This window comes from Pteropus alecto, unplaced genomic scaffold (genome assembly GCF_000325575.1).
Source record: "Pteropus alecto unplaced genomic scaffold, ASM32557v1 scaffold73, whole genome shotgun sequence".
In the NCBI taxonomy this organism is placed as follows: Eukaryota; Metazoa; Chordata; class Mammalia; order Chiroptera; family Pteropodidae; genus Pteropus; species Pteropus alecto.
This window is the reverse complement of record NW_006436284.1, coordinates 6,039,589-6,064,371: the sequence shown is the minus strand read 5'-3', so window position 1 is coordinate 6,064,371 and position 24,783 is coordinate 6,039,589. Positions and strand designations below refer to the sequence as shown.

Genomic DNA, 24,783 nt, shown 5'->3' with positions numbered 1-24,783 from the left:
CCTCACCAACCAGGAGTAACACGTTTAGCACGCTTGTGACTCTCAAGAAGCCTGTCAATCATTCAATCTAAAATGTTTGCTGATTCTAGAGTTAAGCCCCAGACTGATCTTATCCAGTCTTGCCAAAGTATGCATCTTAAGACGGAGGATCTAGGTGTGGTATCCAGAGGAAATAAGGGCCAGATCTCCAGAATTAACCCAGAATTTTACCCTGATGTCCCACAATGTAGCCAGATCAACTTCAGAAGGCAAACCCTTAACTCAGCCTCTTGTCCAAAAGTCAGCTGGATAACCACACTGAGTTTTTCCTATCATCTCTGTTCATAAACTCCACATTTGTTTAACAATTATTAAGCAACTATGTTGGATAATTGATATCTATGGATTTTCTCTTTGATGCAATCTTTTTTGGATGCCAAGGTATTTTTAAATAAAAGCCACTAAATTTGCAGCTGTTTATATTACCAAGCAAGTATGAAACAAACATCTCACTCATCCCCAAATATGGGACAAAGTGAGAAGGTAAGGGTCTGGATGCACTAAGGTCCAAGGCTGGGTATGAGCTAGACACCATCTTGAAGAAAGACCTCGCCAACCAGGAGTAACACGTTTAGCACGCTTGTAACTCTCAAGAAGCCTGTCGATCATTCGATCTAAAATGTTTGCTGATTCTGAGAATTCACTTGTATCATAAATAAGCTATATCTCAGATTTTCTGATTTACCTCTTAAAATCATGGTGGTTTTACCCTAATATTAACTTTAAACTTGTAAATAGGCTTGTGTGCTTAGTAAGGGCCCTCAGTTTTCTTTTTGTAAAACTTGAACATAGCACTTGCACCAGGATGAGGCTAATCTTATTTTATTGTGTATACTGGGGGAGGAAGCAAAGGAAAGATGTTTCAGTCTATGGGAGAAATATCTCCATTTCTAAATGTGTCCTCAGAATTTTAAAATATACATACATAATATTTAATAGTACTCTAATAATTTTTTAACTTTTTATTTGAAAAGTACTTAAAACTTAAAGAAATGTAAGAAGTGTATAAAAAATACTTGTATATCTTTTACCTAGATTCACCTAGCATTAACATTTTACCCCATATTTGCTTTATTGTTTGGTCTTTCTTTTTTTTTCTGTGTACTTCTCTTTTTTCTGCTCCTGTGTGTGTGTGTGTGTGTGTGTGTGTGTGTGTACTTTAATCTGTCTGCATTCCAAGTTTGTCTATTGACCCAATAAATGTCTTTTATGGCATTTTTCCCCCAGTACAGAATCCAGTCTAGGATTAGGTATTACATTTCATCACCATGTCTCCTTTAACTCTAGGACATTTCCACACTTTCTTTGTCTTTTATGACACTGACACTTTTGAAAATTATACTCTTTTTTTTTTAATACTGAGTTCCTCCTTTCAAGTTTATCTAATGCTTCCTCATGATTAGATTTAGATTATACATTCCCAGCCAGGATACCACACAGGTGGTGCATCCATCTCAGGTTAGTATAGTATTGTTTAAATCCTTTTAAATGGTAATGTGAGGTTAACACTATTAGATATTGACCAGTTCTTACAGAGTTTTTAAAATACTGTAAAATTAATACCACCTTCTTCAAAATATTCAAACGATACTAAAATGATTTCAGTATAGAAAGTGTTATGTATTCTCTTAACTAGCAAAAGGCTCTATTCCTCAGAGCCTCTTAGCCCCACTCAGCCTGTGCCTAGCCTCTCAGCCGCCAAGATGGACCCATAGCAACTCAACTTCCACACCAGGGTTGGGGAGTAGCTTCCTAAAAGAAATAGAGTGTTCAAGCCAAGAATATTAACCAGCATCAATAATCAGAAGAGCAATAAGTCTGCTTTATTAAGCAGCCTAGGTGCCAGACACTGTGCTAAACTCCTCATTTCCATTATCTCACTTGATCCTCAACGCAACCTATGAGATAACATTTGATTTCCACTTCGTCTGAGCTTATACGACTTGCCCAAGGCTATACAGGTCAAGGAGCAAAGCTGCCATTTTAACTCTTGCTTCTGACCCCTGAGCACTGCTCACATTCCCCTTCGCCACCAACTTATACTTTCTGGATTCCGATAGCCCACCCCAATAACCCCATCGTGCCCCCTGGCATGAGAAGGAAAAGAAAAGCAATGGTGGCTATATTTACTCAGGCTGGGCCAGCTCCCCTGGGCTGTGCTTTCATTCACAATGAGCTCTGGCCAGAGGGCTCAGCTCAGTGACAGTTGACCTCTGCTAGGGTAGGGGCAGATCCAATCTCCATGGTAGCCATTCTCTGGAGGGGAAAACTGCATCAGAATCTGAGGAGGAGGAGGGAGAGGTTAAAAGGGTAGGATTACACTGCAAAGTGACCTGTGGAATTGATGTGATGAGAGCTGGATATTTGCAAAGCCAGGGCTTGGGTTCCATCACAGAAACTTCTGAAGGCAGATGCTTTATCATTTTCCTGTTCTGTCCATTTGTTCTGCGCAGCAACAGATTAATGTTTTTCCAAGAGACAGTTCAAAGAGCTCCAACCCTGTAAACATAAACAGCAGCTGATAAAAAAGGAAAAGAATTAGTTTAACTTTGACATTCTATGCTTTGATCATGGGTAAACTTGAAATAATTTATTTGCTCTCTAACTCACCACAATAAATCAGAACACAGTCTGGTGTTTTAAAAAAAAATTTATTTTTAAGAACCTTGAGAGGGACACCTGAAATTCATCTGAATGGACACTTATCTTTCTGGTTACTTAGTGCTATTCAAAAATAGTATCCTAGAGTTTTGGCCACAACCTGGCTGACTCAGCATGGGCCCCTGAACAGAGACAGGAGTCAAAATGGGCTTGTATGAGTCTGGTTTCAGGTGTCACATCAGAAACCAATTTAAGGACCGATCCTGGAGGTGTTTTGCCTTAGAACAGTACTACTGGCAGAATTGGAAGAAACCTCAGTGAATGTGTAATCCAACTCTCTCACTTTTTATATGTGAAAACTGTCACACAGAGGGATCAGTGGTAGTATGGTGTAGTGAACTGTTAATGGCCACTGGAGCCAAACGGCACAGTTGAAGTCCCAGTGCTGCCACTTATGTGTGACCCAGCTGTTAAACACCTGTATACCTCACTTTCCCAGCTTATAAAATAAGATGCTGCCACCACAAAGGATTGTTTGTAAAGACTGAATTAATGAATACATACAAAGCACCTGCAACCGTGCGGAGCCCAGAGTAATCACTTAGCAAGTGCTAGTGATACTTATAAATGACTTACCTGAGGTCATATGGATGACCAGTCTTTCCAGGTCAAGAGATCATCCACCTCTCAAGCTGTCTCCCTCTCTGTAATGAATTCACAGCCTAGTACCCGCTTTTTTTTTTACTTAGAAATTTGAAGGGGCAGAAATTGCCTGAGCAGGAAAACCATATCAGAAGGAAAATAATTTTCCACAAAAACAGATATGCCTTAGAGCACTTCTACTTTCCTTTTCCACTGTTTGGTGTTTATCCCCTAAGATTTGCCTTCTAGTAAAACACTTCCCTTTGCTCAGTCAGCCTGCCTGTTAGCTTCCACTCTCTGTGCTGGCGGCACCAGGAAAATTTCTAGACTCGCTGTGCTGTTCTAGAAATATCTAGTTTTGAGTCAGAAACTCACTTTTTAAATTATTAGTTTCATGTTTTACTATTGAATAGAGTAAACCTCTCTATGTGGTTTTTTTTTTTTAAAAACGTTATCAGATATTCTTACTCATTTTTTTTCCCCTCTTTTTGTTTGTTTTTTTTTTTTTTGATTTTGGAACGATAATACATTCAAACACTTTCAAGGTATAAAACAATGTACAATAAAAAATCTCCCCCTCTCCCCTCCAACCCCTGCAGCCATCCAATTCCCCCTTCCCTGTAGGCGAAAGACCATAAGTAGTTTCTCATGCTTCTTTCCACAGAGGTCAGTTCCAAGTATAGATAAGCAAATATGTATATGTATATATATTCTTTTTTCTTCTTTAAAGCATAAAGTTATCTATTCTTTTAACAATTGAAAGTGTTTTCCTGAGCCCTACTCCCAAAGAACTGTTGGAACTTTTATTGAAATGACATTAAATTTACAAACGAATCTGTGTAATAATTGAAATTGGTTATACTATTTATTTGGTTGTCCTATCTGAGAACTGGGCATGTATCTTTACAAATTCAAATCGTTAATTATATCCTTCAGTAAAGTTCTGTAGCTTTCCTCATTATGATTCTGAATATTTATTCTTGAGTATTTTATATTTTCACTGTAATGAACTGTTTTCAGTGTAAGGAGGAGTTATTTTCCTCCTTACATTATTAAATAAGAACTGTCTAGTTTTATATTTTAAACTGACTAATAACTTAATTAGATCTTCCTAATCCTAATTATTCTTTGGTTAATTCTCCTATGTTATCCTGGTCAGATGGACTGGTTTCAAATCCCGCTCTGCTACTTAATAGCTGTGCAACACTGGGAAAATGAGTAAATCTCTCTGTACTTCAATTTCCTTATCTGTAAGTAGATAAGGTACCACTTACTCTATAAAATTGTTGAAAAACAAACAAACAGCCTAATTCAAATGAACCAGTCAGTGCATGGAACATGAGTCATCTGTACAAGTTAACTATTATCAAATTATAATAATTTTGCTCTTCCTTTATGATTATTTCATTTCTTTGTGCTTCATCTTATTTCATTAGATACAGTTTATTTCTTTCTCTGTTGCTTCACTATTAGCTGTGATATTTGCAGTTGATTTGAACTAAATGTACTTAATTATATTAAAAATATAATATTTATTCCTACATGTCAAGCATATTTTTAGCAACAGATATCAAATTTTATCTAACATCTTGTTATTCTTTACTCATGTAATCACGTATTTCCCCTTTGCTCTATTGGTGTGATATATTTTATTAATAGATATCCTAGAATCAAAACGTCTTTATAATCTGATCAAATTTTAATTTAAAATTTAGACTTTTGTGTTCACAAGTTGAACTTTTCTATAGGTCCCTCTGTGTGTGTCTTCACAGCTTATGCTAGCCTTAGAAAATAAATTAGAAAAATTTCACTCTTTTTTAATGCTTTTTAAAGGTCATTTTAAAGAATTCACTCTATCTCACTTCAGAATCTTTTGCTATTACCATTAACTTTAATTCTCCCTAGTGTATAACCAACTCTTCACAGATGGATTTTAAATTTTGGATTAATATGCAAAGTTTATTTTTGCTACAAATGATTATAAACTCTAGCACAATAATGTATGTCAGGCAGAAAGCTGAGGAGACACTTGGGCAACAGAGTGGAGAGTGGGGTATGGGTGTGAGGGTGAGAGAATGGAATGTGGAATGTCTGCCCAGCACCCAGCAAGGGTCATGAGTTCAAAAGCTTCACCCCTGAGTGAACAGGTAGTTGTAGACAGCAGCGCACATGCATCAGAGGGTGGAATCGGAGGCCTGACAGACAGGCCACAGGCCTTTCTGAGTTTCACTACTTACTGACTGTCTTTGGGTAAGTCGCTTTTATGCCCTATGCATAAAATGAGAATAATTGTAGTACCTACCTCACAAAGTGAGCATTAAATGAGCTGATTTAGAAAAAGGGCTTAGCACCGTGCCTGATGCTTAGTAAGCACAATGTAAGCGTTGACCATCATGTGACTGTTATTCAGACAGTGAAGCAGTGCTAAACAGACCCCAGCGAACAATGCAATAATGCTTCCATAGCCTCGGGGAGACATTATTGTGTTGAAGTGATTGTGTGGCAATTTTTGCTAACTTTCGGGTTGTTCTGAGCTTTTTACTTACTTCTAATGTGCTACTAAAAATTCTAGACTTCAAAACTGTGCAGGAAACACAAAAAAAGCTAACTAAGAACGTTGACTGTGGACTAACCACAAGATTCTGTGGAATGTGACTGAGGCACACTTTGGCCACATCCCCAAGTTCATGTGTGCAGCATTATAGATAGTCATGGGGTCCCTGCTGCCCACACCACAGCTTTTGTGAATGCACAGTAGAAAGAGCCACCTCCAAAGCATTAACAATGATTTAGTATATGCTGAGGCTGTCATTACAGCTTTGCAAGGAAAGGGACAAAATCCAATGATTGACTATTTCAAATAAAATTGTGTCATAAGTTTAAAAATTCTATATTAATTACAGTTAAATGTTAACAAATAAATAAATTTCCACAGAGATGACCTTTCTAACTATAAAAACGATGAAATACATTTTTTAAATGCAATATCCATAGATTTTGACTACGGAAACACTGAAAATGTATTTTTCAAAAACCAATTAAAACAAACTTAAATGGCAAACAGGAAAAAGTAACTATGGCATAGATAACAGATAAAGAGTTAGTGTACTTTCTGTATATAAAGCTCTTTCAAATCAATTAGATAAAGACAAATGCCTTGACATAATGAGATATAAAGACACCAATAAAAAACTAATAAATGGCGGTAAACATATGAAGAAAGTTATTTCTTTGGAACAATAAAATAAATGGTCATTAGAAACAGTATACTATTCTCCTTTCACATCAATATTAATTTTTAAAAAAAAAAAACGATAATGCACAGCGTCATTAAGGATGGGGTGAAATTTGGGCTTTCAAGCACTGCTTGGAGAGAGTGTGTTACTTCAGCCTCTCTGGAGGGCAATTTGACAGTCAAATCCATTGACTCCAAGTTCACTTCTAGGAATGTATCCAAAGAAAATACTGAAAGATACATCAAAGGACATATATGCAAGAATGTTATAGTATTACTTAGAATAGCAACAAAATTTATAATTCTCAAAAAAGAGGAAGAATTTAAATGTCCAATAATATGACAATTGATTCAATTAGTTGTGCTAAAATCAGTGGATTTAATGCCATATTTTTATAAATAGTATTTTTAAATCTTATTTTATGACATAGGAAAACATTTATGGTCAATAATAAATGAAAAAGAGCAAAAATCAAAATTATATACACAACGCGATCTTATTTTTAGAAAGAATGAATTACATATAACTCCAGCACAATGCTCAGAACAGTTAGTCATTGGCTATTACATGTTAAAATATCTCCAGACCTTCATATCAGTAAGAGTTGCTCAGAGGCATATACATATACTACCCACAATCCAGCGGCTAAAAATTATTGACCCCACTTCAGCTGTTAGGCCTGCTCCGTTCTGATTGGGGCTCTGACAAGCCAGTTGTTAGATACTGTTAATATCACCCTTGATGAGACTGTGAGAGGAGAATTCAGGGTAGGCAGCAGGGGACAAAGATCCACTTGATAAATGAGCAACAAATTGACCTTGGCATTAGCCAACCTCACTTGGATCTCAGAAAATCTTAACCATTTTCTTCAGATTTTATCATTGTATTCTAATCAATAGAAAGATCAAAGTATGGGAGATCTGGGATTTGCATCACTAGCTTGGTCCTGCCCCAGCAGCAGCCACTGCTCATAAACTGTAGCCAGGGGCATTAGCCACTAACCTAATCCCTGGGGTACTACCCACCTCAGGCTATGGCACCTTCCAGATTTTTCTCCCTCCTGTTCTTTGCCTCCTGGCCTCCAGGCTGTTTAGACCTTTTAAATTCTTTGTTTGTTCCTTGGGAATGGGCCTTCTCTTTAATATGACCTATGAGTTAGGTTACCACGCATTTTCAGCCATGTCCATTCTGGCTGTAGGATGGGGGCAGGAGACAGTTCAGCTTTTGAGGAGGAAGATGGGAAGGGCAGAGGCCCATGACTACACACTCTGAAGCAACTCAGACTTTTCAAGCTTCCAGGCTTCCACTCCTGCCAGCGCTTCTCCCCATGCCTGCATTATGTTCCGCAGGTAGGTGGAAGACAGAGGTGGATGGGAAGCAAGCCCACGTAAGTCAAGTACATACAGCACACCAGCTTCTTAATGTTAATTATCTTCGAGTATATATTTTCTTCTTATCTGTATTCTCATAATTTTTATAATCCAAAAGGGTATATAAAATAACATACAAGATAACAGATCAATTAAATGAAAATATTTGGGGATACCACTTGGCGTGTCAGTTTTTTTAAGCTCCCAAGGTGATTCTAATGTACAACCAGTGTTGAGATCCAGGGATAGAGCCAATCTCTCATTTTACAAAATAGCCAGCTGAACCCAGAGTGGTTCACAGTAACGCACGTGGCTAACATGTTCACTTTTCCAAAAGAGAGTTCTTTATGAAATTCAGATTTAAGTCAAATTTATTAGTTACTGAGAAGTTACTTCTGTTGTCACTCCTTTAGACCTCACAACATTACATGCTCACAGCTCTGATGATATGATTTAAATCAGCCTTACTTAAACCATATATCCATAATATATGAGACTTGAAGGAAGCTGTTCACTTACTTCAACTCTACTTAAAATGCTAGTGATATGCCTTATAAAATTGTTCAAAGCAGCAGAAGACTCTTTCCATCACTTTTTCTAACTCTCTTCCCAAGGATTATGAGAACTGAACTTTCATTTTGTATATCTACCCCTCTTCAATTTGCCATTTAGAAAAAAACATGGTAATTAAATCAGCAAATACACACTTATCAAGTATCTATCACATATCCAATACTACTCAAGCTTCTACTATCTAAAGGATCTTTTCTATAATAAAAGCAAAGCCATACTTCCAAAGTTCTAGCGCAGTCACATGAAGGGTGATAATTCACCAGGTTGGGTTTTATTCTCTGCCTTTATAAAGCAACAGTAAAATCAAGGCAGGTACCAGTAACAACTCCAGTGTTGTGAGAAATGATTCTATTTTAATCGCCTTCAAGCATCTTTAGGAACCCAGGAGACAGCCATCCAGGAGCTACTGTCAATCCGTGACTGTGGATAGGAAGCACGTGTGGATACTTTACAGGGTCAGTGCAATTTTAAGGAAAATATGAAGAAAGAAGAGATCTTGTCCAATTTGGGAATGAATTATTGACAGAGTCAAGACAATGAGAAAGTCTATGGAAGGCCAGCTGACAGAGTGTGGCTGCACCGGCTTCAGGAATGATGCAAAGCTAAGGGACTACGGAGAGATGTACTTGTTTAATCTGACACTTGGACCAGCTACCCAAATTACATTCGTTTTCTAAAACTATTTTCAGGAGATCAAGGCACTAGGGGCAGTTTTACAAGTGGCCAGAGTAGAAGGCCACCAGGAGGATGCCATTTAAGGGACCCAAGGAAGACCCCCTTTTCCAAATCGCTCCCAGCCCAGGAGTCATTGTTCATCAATGATAGGTAATTCATTATTTGGTTCTTACATACGTGAGAAAGACACATAGAACATCAAGCACGAAAGGAACCTTAAAGGTCAACCTTCTACTCAGTGCAGGTTATCTCTTCAAGAGTATCCTGAGATACGTTTGGTCACAACTTGCTGAAATAAGTAGTGATGAGGAGCACTTTAGCTCACAAGGTAGTTCCTTCTAGTTCTGAACAGCTCTAGCCATTCAAAAGTTTTTCTTATTCCAATTTCTATCTACCAGAACTGGTTCTGCCCTCAGGCTGTAAGGAAAACAAGTCTAAACTATCTTCCAACTTCTTCAGTATTTAAAAACAGCTGTCATGTCCAACTGAGTCTCCTCTTCTTCAAACTAAACAAATCCTGTTTCTACACCTATTCCTTACCTTCAGGATGCCTCAGTTAAAATGGCAAATACCTGGGGTAAACACTCGCCATTTCTGGAAAGAAAAAGAGGTAGGAAGAGTCATACATTTGATCCAAAAGAAAGTAAGGGAGATCAGAGGAAAGGTGATCGAAATAACAGCACTTGACTTACTTTTCAATTTCCAAAGACCAACCAGGCTCGCACAATCTTTCATATAATTTATTCAAGATTTATACCTTCCTAATTACCAAGAACTTCTTGACACAATATATTAACATCAAGGAGATTTCCACAAGACTCGAATGAGTGAGAAAACCCACTGAACATGCAAACTGAATCAATTAATCGATCTGTTTATTTCACACATACAAAAGGCCCTATGCATTAAAGATTGAGATCTTACTTTTTAAGATTAATATTATTAAAATAAAAGTGCGTTCTATGGAAGGCATCTAGAGAGGCATCATTACTGAAGTTCAACATAGACATGCTTCTTGAAACAGCAAATTCCATTTCCCAGCTCCCCCTGCCCCCCACCCACTCTATCCAGTAGAAATGCTAACTGGGGAATGGCGTCCACTGGTCAGAAGAATCACCCTGAGGAACACAGCAATGCTGAGATTCAAAGAAATGCAACATGTGTTGCATCATAAATCTGGATATGAAGAAAGATCTGATTCTGGCCAGATATTTACTTTTGAGATAATAAATAATGTTGCAAGACTTCCTCCCCACAGAGTGAAATCCTTTCTTTTCTACTCCCACGGCATGAAGATTGCTTTGAGTATTTGTTTTTTCAGCTGATACATGCAGAAAGCTGGGAGCTATTTTTTTCTTTAAAATGTTAGAAAGAAACTTTTTTTCCTTATCCTATGTGACTGGCACTTTATGAAATACTGTTAAAGCCTCAGTCAATACATCCTATAGGACTAGAGGAGAAATAGCAAAATGTTTTAGCTCACAAAATCTCCGCAGCCTGCTAAGCAAGGCAAAGAATCTCATTAAGGAGAAAGAAGACAGAGGTTCCTATCTATGGCAGAGAAGTAATCTTGATAACAATAATTGACACAGTTTGAATATTTAATATGTCAAGCATTGCTCTAAGCACTTTATGTGGATTAACTCATTTAGCTCTCAGAATAGCCCTAGAGGTAAATACTGTTCTTATCGCATTTGACAAATGGTAATAGAGAAGTTAAGCAACTTGCCCAAGGTCACACAAAAGCAAGTAAGTGACAGTATCAGGATTTAAACTCTGGAGGTTGGGTCTATGCTATTTCCATTTTTCTATATTGTCTCCATGTGTGATATGTATGACGAGTCACATGAAAGTAATTTTGTTTTAATGCCAGCCAACTGTATCAATGACCTTAAACTTCTTTCTGCATGGCCAGAGTGTTCCAGACTGGCTTTTAATTCTACCCAGCACCATACTGGTCCAGGGTCCACACAGAGATTCTTTATTACCAGTGGGTGGCAATATTGTCACATGGAGCCATCTGAGTGCAGTCCTGGCATCCTCCCTGAAAGTGGAAAGGCCTCACCAACTTACAGATAGGTCATTCCAGGCAGCCCTCAAAATGCATTTTTCTACCGTCCCCAAAGCACTCAGGATAATCCTGCCAGTGAAGAGATGGATCTAATTAGAAGAATGCCCAGGAAACTATTCATTCAAGTGATTCTCCCTCTGTCCTGCAGTAATATCCCTGGTATATCGCAATCATAAGTTATACACTTGTCTTCCCACTAGGACGTGTCTCTCTTAGGGACAGAGACTCTACAACCTTTGAACCTGCAGTTTCATTCATCTATTATAAAGGTTGAGTAAATGGATGAATGATTACACTGCAGTTCTTCAGAAGTAATCGACTCCACTCCAAGGAACACTCTAAGAAAAATCTGCAGACTTCTCTGTAGTTGACCAAAAATGAATCCAGACTCTACTAGTGACTCTACTGTGGGTTCAGCCACCCAAGGATCCTCAGAATAGAATGAAACAAAGGAAGCCTCTCAAGACCATCCTGGCCTGGTCTCTTGAAATTACAAAACTAAATCTGTCCTTACAGTAGTCTGGCTCTTACACAAAACAGTCACAACTTAAGGAGAACAAATGTCAAGCTGACCTCTGGGTAATGTCAATGAAGAGAGCCCAATAACTGGTGCACTCAAGGGCTTCCCCGAGGAACTCCCCAATAACTCAAGGCAGAGCCACTGTGTGAAGCTCTAGGAAAGGGGCCCACATTTGTGCAAATTCTGAGAATCTTTGAAGAAGATCATGTAGTCAAAAACATTTCTAGCAACTTGTCATATATCTGAAATCCTAATGTTAAAAAGCTAGGCCCTGAGGATAAGTTAGATAATTTATGATACATCTTGAAACCTGTTAAGATTTTAACAACAAAAAATGAGGAAGATAACATCTATCCTTCCAATTTTCAGGTAAAAATTAATAAAAATTTTAAATCGTAGCAGTTTGTTTTTTAATTATTTTTTTTAATATTGGGGTGACATGGATTAACAAAATCTACTAAGATATTTATAAAAGTCAAAATTAGAAAAATACATACATTTTTTTCTTTGTCAAATATCAAGGACCTGTTTTCTGTTACAGACACACTAGGTTCTGTCTGCCAGTAGCAGCGCATTAATGGGAAGATAGTAGACACACCTTTTTTCGATATTTAAGAAAAACCTTGGTTTATTTCAATGATTATAAAAAATATAAATTCATTATAGAGAATTTAGAAAATATAAGAAAGTTCTGAAGGATATCCAAGAGATTATCTCTATTAACTTTTTCGATGCATGGTCTTCTAATCTTTACATATTTCACACATATACGTACATATCACATTTTTGTTTAATAAAATATAATCTACATCTGTTGACATGCTTTTTTCTTCCTAATCTTTATGTCTCTTTTCCACTTTCTCTACTTTTAGTTTCTCTTCTTCTGTGTGAACTCTGGAATTTCTTTTTATGTACCTATACACAAGTCTATCTGTTTAACTTTCACACAGTTAGAGAAGCCAAAGCCATTCAAACCATGCTCCTTCTCTAAGCTACATGGAAAGAAAGGTAATACAAATAGATAATAGATGATACTAGTCAGACATAGACAGATAGATGAGGGAGGTAAATAGGTAGATAGATGATAGATGATAGATTAGATAGATAGATAGATAGATAGATAGATAGATAGATAGATAGACAGACAGACAGACAAACAATAGATAAGGAGAGAAGGAAGATTTACATATTATTTGTTGATGTAGATCTCCTGCATGTCTTAAATGGTTTTGTGACCGTAGGTAGAAAATCTTTCTTGTATTTGTTTTAGATTCCATTAAGGATCATAAGTCATTCTTCTCCTTGTACCTGTTATTTCTGCATAACACCCTTACTTATTTCTACACAAATTCTTTGCACTATCTAAAGTTTTGACCTAGTTATTTGCACTGACTGCAATTTAAATTAACTGTTTCTACAAAACCTCTCCGGAAGCCCCTTCATTTCCTATTTCTATATGGCTTTGTGGTTTTGTATGATATCTCAGGGCTAGAAGGAACTCTGAAGTACATTGTTTTGCCTCACACATTTTCCTTTCCCCCTACCCTGTGCTTCACTCTGTGTCAGAATTGCTTCTGCAGTATATTTCATTGGTGGCCATCTAGCCAAGATTGATCATCTTCAATGACAGCAAGCTCAGCCTCTTGAGGTGACCCATAAGGATCTGTGAAACAGAAGTGAGAGTCTAGAAATAATCACATGCATCTCTGGTCAACTGATTTTCAAGACCATTCAGTGGGGAAGAACTGTCTCTCATCAAATAGTTCTGAAACAACTGGACAGCCACATGCAAAACAGTGAAGTCAGACCCTTGTCTTAACACCATATACAAAAAATAACTCAAGATGGATCAAAAATCTAAACATAAGACCTAAAAGTATAAAACTTTTAGAAGAAAACATTGGGAGAAAGCTTTATGACATTCAGTTTGGCAATGATTTCTTGGATATGATGACAAAAGCATAAACGACAAAAGAAAAAATAGACAAATTGAACTACATCAAAGTTAAAGCCTTGTACATCAAAAGACACTATCAACAAAGTGACAAGGCAACCAACAGAATGGGAGAAAATATGTGTAAATCATATATCTGATAAGAGATTAATAATATTCAGAATATATAAAGAATTCTTACAACTTAAAAACAACAACAAAAACAAACTATCAAATCAAAAAATGGGCAAAGGACTTAGATATTTCTCCAAAGAAGATGTACAAATGGCCAAATAGCACATGAAAAGATGCCCAATATCACTAATTATAAGGAAATACAAATTAAAACCATAAAATATCGCTTCATAGCTATTAATCTAACTATTATTAAAATAAACAAACACAAGAAACAAAAACAAGAAATAACAAGTGTTGGTGAAGACATGAGAAATTGGTAAAGTGTTGTGAACTGTTGGTGGGAATATAAAATGGCACAGCCTCTATAGAAAACAGTATAGCAGTTTCTTAAAAAAATAAAAATAGAATTATCATATGATCCAATAATTTCACTTCTAAGTATATACCCAGAAGAATTGAAAGCAGAGTCTGGAAGAGATATTTGTATACTCACGTTGGTGGCAGCATTGTTCATAATAGCCAAAAAGTGGAAAGAACCCAAGTGTCTTATCAATGGATGAATAGATAAACAAAATATGATACCTACAAACAATGAGGTATTATTCAACCTTTAAAAAGAAGGAAATTCTGGCACATGCTACAATGTGGATGCCATCGAAGACATTATGCTAAGTGAAATAAGCCAGTTACCAAAGCACAAATACTGTTCATTCTGCTAATTTGAAGTACCTAGAGTCATCAAATTCACAGAGACAGAAAGTGAAATGTTGGTTCTCAGGGGTCGAAGGGGAAGGAAGAAAGGGGAGTTTTTGACTAATGGATACAGAGTTTGAGTTTTGGAAGAAGAAAAGACTTCTGGAGATGGACATGGTATTAATGGTGGCACAACAATATAAATGTACATTATGCCACTAACCTGTATATTAAAAAGTTATAATGGCAAATTTTATGTTATGTATATTTACTACAATTATACTAAAAATTTAAAAAAAAAAAAAAAAAAAAGCTCTTCAGATATCTGAAGGTTATATTATCACGACCCCACAGAATACTCTCCAGAATAAACACATCTGTTTCCGTCCACTGCTTATCATGTGACACGAAGTCCATTCATACTCCATTCCGGTCACTCACCACTGAATGTTCTCCAGCCACTTAAAACCCATTTAGTCTATGGGCCATAGACCTCAACCAGTTAAGAATGGAAAAGTCCTGTTACTTCCCCCAATCTGGTTACTAGATTACTATTAATGTAGCTTACTTTTTTATTGTCACAGTTTATCCTTATAGCACTAACTGTCCAGTTAGAACCTTATGTTCTTTTCTAATGTGTCACCACTAAAATCTTTTATTGGTTAGAACTCTTTTAGTTATTAAAACAAAAACACATAAAATCTATGCAAACTGACTTAAACAAAGAAGGAATTTATTGGCAAATGTAAATGTTCCAGAGATGGTGCTGGCATAAGTTGTGGCTTGATTCAGGAGTTGAAATTCTATCACCAGGTCTTAATTATTTCCTTCTCATAGCCCACCTCTGCTCTTGTATTGTCTTTATTTTTAGGCTCTCCACCCATAATATACTCCCTATAGCTCTCGGTTTCCTGGATAGTGAAACAAAATGAAAATATTATTCCCAGAAATCACAAAATATCACTGCCTTTCATGAGCTATTGCTGAGGCATACCCTGAACCACTCTCTGTGGCCAGGATAATACTTGTGCCAAATGGCTTAGTTCTAGACCACATCTGCTCCTGAGCAGAGATGTCATCAACTCTACTAAATCAGTCCATGTATTGAAAATGTAGAGAGGTTAGTCCCTGGGGAAAAATCAGGTTAAAGTCACCAATAGGGTGAGTGAATGCTGAGCAACAAAAACAATAGGTCCAACCCTTCTTCAATTAGTTCAATTGGTACATTATGAACTAAGATACATTACCCTGTGTTTATCTCTAGTAAATACAATCTTATTAGAATCCTTCTGGCAAGTTATTTTGGGCTCCTAATTCTATCAGGCCATGCTGTCCTTGTTTCTCTGAGTTGTGTGTGCTCAACAGTGTGAAGAATGTGTCTTACAGATTTTATTGTAGTCAGTAATGAACACATTGTAAACATGTTTTTATACATTATGTAAACACATAATGTAAAATATAAATAAACAAACTATAAACACAGAGCTCCTCAGCTCACCATCAGGATCTTCTTTTCAAGATCACTCCAGCACCACCAGCTTCTTTGGATGTGGTCATACAACCAGATACCAGGCCCATCTTTGTCCTCAAATCTGGGCCCTATTGCTTGTGCCTAAAGTTATCATGAGCAATTTTAACAAATTGTCTAGACTCATGGGAGGGTTTCTAACAGACAGTTAATGCATTATGCGATGTATAGATTTTTTATTTAGCTATCATCAAAGAAAGACCTTTTTTTCTACATGTCACCGATTTCTAATGATCTCTAAACTCACAAGAAAAAAAAAACTAACAGTAACAATAGCAAAGTATACACAAGATTTACTACATGCCATGCCCTGTTCTAAAAGCTCAGATGGTTAAATATTATTCTTCACAACAACTTTATGAGATAGGTAGTTGTCATAATCATCATCAAGAAAAGAAGACAAGGAAACTAAGGCTCAGAGAGGTAATTGGACCAAATTCACACAGCTGGTTAATAAAAACCAGGATTTGAACCCAAGTAGTGTGGCTCCAAAGTCCGTGTACTTGTCACAGAGGAGGCATTTGACCTTGACACCCCTCACCCCCCACTTCCAGCCCCCAGGCAAATATATACGTGAGTCAGCTTTAGCAGCAGCAGCAGCAGCAGCAGCAGCAACAGCAACAAAACTACTGTGGATAAATTAGGAAGCAACCACTGACTTTTGTTGAAATAAATGAATCATTTTCAATAACTAGCTCCTCCTGGGAAGAATGAACTGGTTAAAAAATCATTAGTGATGTTCCAGAAATACTGGGACAAAGAAACCAAGCCCAAGTGTTAGGTCCACAGCCAATTAAAGACCAATTAGAACTCTGAAGTATCTTTGGCATAATGTCCACATTAGTAGAAAAATCCAATTTAAAAAATTTTTCTTACGTACATGTTTTTCCCTGAGCAGTGGTAATGCATGGCAGAAATCGTATAAGTAGAGGGGCTCTGCACATCATCTCACTAGGGGTCTCTCTGTGAGCAGAACTTGCCTCGCAGGCCTTTCAGTGCTCCCCTAGGGTCACTTGACCCACAGTTCTCTTGTCATCTTTGGCAGTCCTGTTGGTTCAATTGTGCACAAAGATATAATACAGGTGGACATCAAATTCAAAAGAATTGCATATAGCTCTGTTCCTTCTGAAAACACCATATCATAAACCCCAGAAGGTTCAAATGGAGGAGCTTTTGTGAGGGGACTACATACAGAGATGATGTAGAGCTGAAAGCAATGTTTATTCCCAAAGAGAATCCAAGGAGAGCTGGTTCTGGAGAGGAGGAACCTCCTGATGGGAGGAAAGCAGCTCCTATTAGACACCGCGCTAAGGGAAGGCAGGAAGAAATGTCCAATCTCTCTCTCTTCTCCTCATCAGTCTCCTGCCAGTGCCTCCATGGGCAAGCCAGAACAGGAGAGGGCCTGGGTGATGCAATCAGCAAAGATTGGCTTTCAGGGTACAGAGCAAGGCAAGAAAAGGGTAGAGAATACATCTAGAGGAAAAAGAATAAGGTGTACAATGTCTCTTTCAAAGGTGGGTAAACTGAATCATTGAAAAGAAAAGTAACACATTTCAGATAAGAAAGAGAAGCCTGAAATGAAGATGAGGGCCCCACTTCCCTATCTGATCTCACTGATTTTGAGTAGCCTGACACCTGGAGGGAATTATAAAATCTCAAGGGACATCTAATCCTTCAGGCTCCTCCCAAATATGTGTTGGTGTTACAACATAGCCCACATTGGTCCACCTTTCTTCAGAAGTGGTGAGGGTGCATGTGATCAAGGTGACTCAGCCTTCTGCCTGGATTCACCAGAGAGGTTTTTAAGAATCACTTGTGTGGGTGATGCTTTGGGTATTATTCTTTCAGTGAATTTGCTCCACACACTAAGTGTGTCTCTGTATGGTTCATGAAGGTGATTCATCTGAGGAAGTTGACCTGACCATGGTTTATCAGGCAGCATCTAATGGAGATGTCAATGCTTTGACTGCAGTGATTCGGGAAGACCCCTCCATCCTAGAATGCTGTGACAGTGAAGGTAAGCAATCTACACATTCTGAATCATGCAGAATGTTCTGCTCTATGCTTTTAGAGAGGGCCTTCAGAAGTGAGCAATATTAATAAAATTATATCTAACAGGCCATTTTGATAATAGAGAGACAGGAATAGCCAAGGCTGTGTGCATGTCCCTCGATATTCCTTCAAATGAGGCTTTTGGACACAAAGTTTCAAATTATTGTACATCATCTCTTAAATGAAGCCAGTTAGTTTGAGTTTATTTCCAATGTCTTTGTATGAATGACTGAAGTATTTAGGCCAAGAAAAGCAGTACACAATGTGACTGTTGAAGGCAGAGAAGAAGGACTTCTGCCTCTGGGAAAATGGAGTAGATGTACTTTTTCTTCTCTCTTTCTACTAAATATAACTAAAAACTCCAGACATCAGATATAAAATAAATGCAAGAATACTCTGGAAGGTGAGGATAAAATGACAGACTGGCTAGAACGTTAGCACTCGAGGAATGATATGGTGGTGAGTTTCTTGGGTTTCCATTCACCTCTTATATCCTACACTTGGAACTAAAGAAGCCAGCAATCCAGAAATGCAGCAGGCACAGACCAAGAAAACCCCAACAGAAGACTCCTTTCTCTAGCCAAAGAACCAGGAAAGGAACAGCCTGACAAGACAAAACTTCTAGACAACAATGACTCTACTACAGCCAAACACCAGACACACACAAAATCCTATGGCCCCAGCCCCACCCATTCCAGTAAAGACCCAAGTGGAGATCCTGGACTTCCACCTCCACCTGGTGATAATGAGGTTCCCATCCCTCTATCTGTTGTGCTGCTGTCGAAGAGACCATCTCGAAAATTAGGACTTTCCCCATCACTCAGCAGTAATGAAGAGTCTTCTCCCTCAGATGTCAATGAAGGCTAAGTAGGGAACCTGGCCTTCTAATCCCACCTGGCAATAATAAGGTGGCACCCCCTCCACTTCCCCCTTTGAATTAGTGTCAGAGGAAGCCAAATAAAATAGAGGGTTTAAGTAAGATTAGGCAACTCATGACATAATATCCCAAATGTCCAAATTTCAGTAGAAAGCCACTTGTCATGTACTAAGGAAGATCTCAAATGAACAAAAAAAGACAATCAATATATGTCAATACTGAGCTGAGATGACAGATGTTAGAATTATCTGACAAAGATTTTCAAGTAGCCATGAAAAAAATGCTTCAATAAGGAATTACAAACATGCTTGAAAAATGAAAAATTAGAAAGCCTCAGCAAAGAAATAACAAATATGAAATAACCAACTGGAAATTTTTGGAACTGAAAAATACAATAATCACAATTTAAAACTCAATGGATGATCTCAGCAGCAGAAATTAGCCAATCTGAACAACTGAAAGAAAATAGGCTTAAAAAACAAACAAACAAGCAAACAAACAAACAAACAAACAGCCTAGGAACTTATAGGACTATATCAAAAGATGTGTCGTTGGCTTATCCATCTCAGTATTTCTGGGAAGTCATTAATGATTTTTATCCAGTTAACCTCTCCCAAGAGAAGCTTTGCATTCCCTTATCATGACTTCAAAGTGTTTTTGTAAAATACAGTGGTTGTTTCCTAATGTATGCATGGTAGTGTTTGTTAGCTTGTTTGTTTTCAAAGCAGACTTACTTGTACATCTGCTTTGAGGCTAGAAGTGGAAATGAGGAGAGTCAGAGGTTAAACACCCTTGTGTGATAAGGGCAAGAGCCAGACTGACTGAGTTCGATCCTGACTTGTACTAACTGACTATGAATGGAAAAGAAGATATAACATATCAAAATTTGTGGGGCATGGCCAAAGCAATGCTAAGAGGAAAATTTATAGCACAAAATACATTCACTGGAAAAAAAGAAAAGTATCAGTCAGTAATATAAGTTCTCACTTCAAGTATCTAGAAAATGAAGAGCAAAATAAACCCAAAGCAAACAAAAGAAAAGAGATAATAAAAGGTAGAAACCAATGAAATTGAAAACAGAAAAACAATAGAAAAATCAATAAAACAAGGAACTGATTATTTAAAAAGATCAATAAAATTGACAAACTTCTAGCAATAGTACTGAGAAGGAGAAAACAAAAGAAAACAAAATTACCACTATTATAAATGAAACCAAAGATCACTACAGACACTGCAGACACCTAAAGCATAATAAGGAAATACAACAAGCAACTCTACACACGTAAATTTGACTATTTAGATGAAATGGATTAATTCCTCAAAAAAGATAAACTACCACAATTCATTCAATAGGAAATAGGTAATTTGAATAGCCCTATATGATTAACAAAATTAAATTCCTCGTTTCAAAATTTTCAGAGAAAGAAATCATCAGGCCTAGATGGTTTCATTAAAGACTTCTACAAACTTTTAAATTATAATTAATATCAATCATATATAATTTCTTCCAGAAAAGATAAGAGGAGGAAACTTTTCTGAGTTATGTTTATGAAGCTAATATTATCCTGATATCAAAACTAGATAATATAAAAAATAAACCTACAGACCAATACTCTTCATGAATATAGATACAGACATCCTTGGCAAAATATTAGCAAATAGAATTCAGTAATATGTATAAAAAGAATTATACACCATGACCATGTCTGGTTTTTTCTAAGGATATATAAGTCTGGTTCAAATATTTGAAAATCAGTCAATGTAAACTATTATATTAACTGGCTAAAGAAAAAAATCACATGATCATATCAATTGATGCAGAAAGAGGATTTGACAAAATTGAACACACATTTACTAAAAACTCTTAGAAAAATAGGAATAGAGAGGAACTTCCTCAATTTGTAAAGCGTATCTACCAAAACTCTCAGAACATTTTACTTAATGGTGAAAGACTTAATGCTTTGCTTCTAAGATCAGAAGCAAAGCAAAGATGTTCACTCTTACTCGTATTCAGCATAGTGCTGGAAGTTCTAGCCAGTGCATAAAGGCAAGAAACAGAAATAAAAAGCATACATATCAAAAAGGAAAAAATAAAACTGTTCCTTTTTGCATGGCTCGATTGTCTAAATAGAAAATTCTAAAGAACCTACCAGGAAATTCCAACTGAGTGAGTTTGGCAAGGTCACAGGATATAAGGTCAATACCCAAAAACAAATTATATTTATATATGCTAGAAATGAACACATGGATGCTAACATTAAAACCACAATACCATTTAAAATCACTCAATAAAAAATACTTGGGTGTGAATTTAACAAAATATTTGTAGGACTTGTATACTGAAAACTATAAAATGCTGATGAAAAAAATCAGAAAAGATCTCAATAAATAGACATATTATGTTCAAGGATTAGAAGACTCAATATAGTAAATATGAAAACCTCCCCCAATTCATATACAAGTTTAATGCAATTTCTATCAAACCCCAGCAAGACTTTTTGTATAGATATAGACAAGGTTATCTGAAATGTATATAGAAAGGCAAAGGAACTAGAATAAACAATTCTGAAAAAGAAGAATGAAGTAGAGGATCAGTCTACCTAATTTCAAGATTTATTATATAGCTACAGAAATCTCTGGTATTGCTGAGGGATAGACATATAGATCAATAGAAAAGAAAAGAACTCAGAAAGACTCACAAATATACTCTACTGATCTTTGACAAAGGTGCAAATGTAATTCAGTGGAAGAAAGCCTCTTCAACAAATGGTACTTGAGCAATTTGGACAAAAAGAGAGAAAGAAAGAAGGAGGGGGTAGGTGGAGGAGGGTAAGGAGAAGTAAAGAGGCAGGAACAGTGCCACTATTTAAGACAGCGGTTCACTGCTGCTTTGACCCAGTGCAGATGCCTGAAAGTATTAGAAAGATTTGGAAAGAACTGAATTGCTGGCTGTACTTTTTAGAGATAAAATGTATACATTTATCAATTTTTATTCAGGAATAAAACACATGAAAAACTAAATGTCTTGACCTATATTAATTCCAAATACAGAGAAGTATTTCAGTAAAAGTGGCCCCTTTTAGCAAGAATCTGTGCAACCCAAGGCTAGGCTACCATCACTGCCCTTTATCACACACCACCTTCAATAAAAGTGTACAGGACCTGTCTGCCTGGCTGGAGTTGCTTTCCAAAGGCACCTCCAGATTCTGCATTGTTTAAGCCAAGTCAGAATAAACCAGCCTGTTACTTCCCAAATTATGCTTATTCCCAAGGTCGTAATAAGCAACGTTTATAATCTACACAATATGTTTTAATCAACGAATTACTGCAAAATTACAGAAAATCAAATAGGGCCAGAAATATACATAGTTTATGTAAATGTAACGACAATCACCTTCATTTCTCTTCAGTCCCATACAGCAACAGCTGGGTTTGTGTGGAGGGCAGTTCATTTACTGGCAAAGAGCATAATAAATGAACAGGCAAATAAAGTCTCTTCATAAATTTCACAAATCAAACATTTTTTAAAGACTGTTGAAATGTCTCATTTCAGGGTGCACACCCTTGATGCATGCGGTTTCTGGACGTCAAGTGGACACAGTGAAGCTGCTGTTGAAGATGGGGGCCAATATTAACACCCAGGATGCCTATGGCCGCACGAGTCTATGCCTGGCAACCTACCTGGTACTGACTGTATCTGTCACGGGCACTAAGGAGTTGGGGAGGGGCTAAATGTGTCATTATGGGGTCCCACTTTCAGAAGAGTATTCTTGGATTTATGCAACTGGACAGTAGAAGTAGAACTTGAAGCTTTGCTCTGATCATCTCCGACATTTGTATCACCACTTAGAGTTGGTTTTATGGATTTAAATCATTTTGGATCTTCCTAACAATCCTCTAAGATAAAGATGACATCACCATTAGAGCAATAACACTGTTTTCCAAGTTAACTGAATAAGAATTCCCCTTGGGGCATTTCTGGACACATTTGGTACTCCTAAGAACCTTCCATTAATACTCGAAGTAGCACTCGAAGCTACTGGTAGTATCTATGGGTAGGATTAGTTGAATGGAAAGTTGAGGGTGAGGAATATGGGAAACTGGGAAGAGCAGGGGGTAGGGAATAAGGGAGAAATACCAGGCTCTTAAGGGGCGACACCAAGCATAGAACTCAACTCACAGTCAGTGTTCAATTTAAAAATTATATAGAGCCAGTCCTCATTGTAAGAGATTTTGGTTCAGCATTTCTCAACATTAGAGCAAGTTTGGTAGGCCTTAGTGAAGATCTTCAAACCCCTCTCCTCTCAAATCTTCTCCAAACTCCTTCTGGAAGACTCCAGTCCATGTCAAACAAGTCCTTAGTCTCACATGAGGGTCATCATTCTCCTTCTCCTCCAACAAGACTCCTGGAAACCTACGCCATAACTAGCCTGCTGTTAAAGCAGCTCCTTGCACTTGCTGTTGTTGCTGCCCATTGATGGCAGTGGATTCACCATGGGCCAGCCCCATGATGTCCCGAAGCTGCCTTACTGAAGTAGAACACTTCCCTTCTGAACGCCACTGCTTCCTGCCACATTCTAGCATGGACCGCAATGAGCCATTGCCCAGTTCTCACAGAAATTCTCTTTAGACACTAGTTCTTCATTTTCTATTTGCATGTTTTTTTTTCTCAAGGACTCATATATGAATCTAGGAAGAATTTTTCAAAGTGTTGGAGTGATTGTTTCATAAGCAGTTTCCAGGAGATCACTCTAGACATCCTGAGTCAGACACTAGGGAGCAGATGCGGGTAATGGGGAAGGTGAGGGGTCCTGTCCTGCCTGTTAAACCTCCCTGGGCAAGTCTGAAACCTCAAGTTTGAAAACCACTGGTCTATGAGTACTTGGTGAAGTTCAATATCACAGGGAGACATAGGACTGCCCTTCCAGGCCCCCTTCCTTTTAACATGTGCTCTAGTAACTATTTTTGCTATGGAGTTTTTTGTTTGTTCGTTTGTTTGTTTGTTTTGGTTTTGGTGCCTTTGAACTGAGGAAAAGAGAAAATTTGGATTGAGAGATCAAGGAAAGGAGTAGAGATGGTTTCTAAAGTTGACTGCTACTAGCATTTAGAATAGAATAAAACCAAGCTACACTTCTTTCCAAATTCTAAAATTCAGATTTTCTAATTTCTTAGGTTAGACAGCTACTTAAGGGTCTGGGAAGAAGTACTCCTCTAGATTGCAGTGAATAGTGAGCCTAGAGAGGTGCCACCTTTGCAGACAACTCTTTCTAAGAACTAATTCTAAGGAGCTACGGGTGGGAAGTATGTCTGCATAACAGCATGTGCATCATGCTCTTAATGATGCCCCCACTTTGTGTGATGACCCAAATCAGCACCCCTCACCTGCTCTCTGAGGCTCCCTGGGAAGGGTTTAGGGGTGGGGGAACGGGGAGTCCTGAAGATTGCACTATGAAGCCCATCACTGCCTCTGGCATTGTTTGAATTCAAGTATTAAAGAGAGACTTGGCAAAGGGGGCATTTAGAAATTAAGTCCCAGTCACAGCTCCAAACTCAGTATACAAACTTCTGTAAATGTGTGACCTTAGACAAGTCACTTCACCTCTTTGCACGCCTTTCCTCATTTGTCAAATGTAGTAAAAATAATACCCTAAGTTTATCATAATTGAAATAGAAATACATGCAGAATCACCCAGCACATAGTAGGTATAAAATATATTTGTTGGTTCCGAATAGTGACCATGGGTTTCAGATGTATTCAATAGTTTTCCGAAGAGAGAGAGAGAGAGAGAGAGAGAGAGAGAGAGAGAGAGAGAGAGAGAGAGAGAGCGAGAGAGA

The 24,783-nt window shown here is 37.5% G+C and overlaps 1 protein-coding gene and 1 long non-coding RNA gene across 2 annotated transcripts in view; both read left to right on the top strand.

The window, feature by feature from the left end:
* Positions 1-24,783, top strand: part of ANKRD55 (ankyrin repeat domain 55) — a 78,452-nt gene that overhangs the window by 5,886 nt on the left and 47,783 nt on the right. The window contains exons 2-3 of the mRNA XM_006912470.2: positions 17,914-18,036; positions 22,502-22,632. Of these exons, the coding sequence (XP_006912532.1) occupies positions 17,914-18,036; positions 22,502-22,632 (254 nt within the window). The remainder of the gene's footprint in view (positions 1-17,913; positions 18,037-22,501; positions 22,633-24,783) is intronic.
* Positions 7,781-12,125, top strand: LOC112480211. Its single transcript, XR_003046521.1, has 2 exons — positions 7,781-7,867; positions 8,830-12,125. It is a non-coding gene; the product is annotated as an uncharacterized LOC112480211 (long non-coding RNA).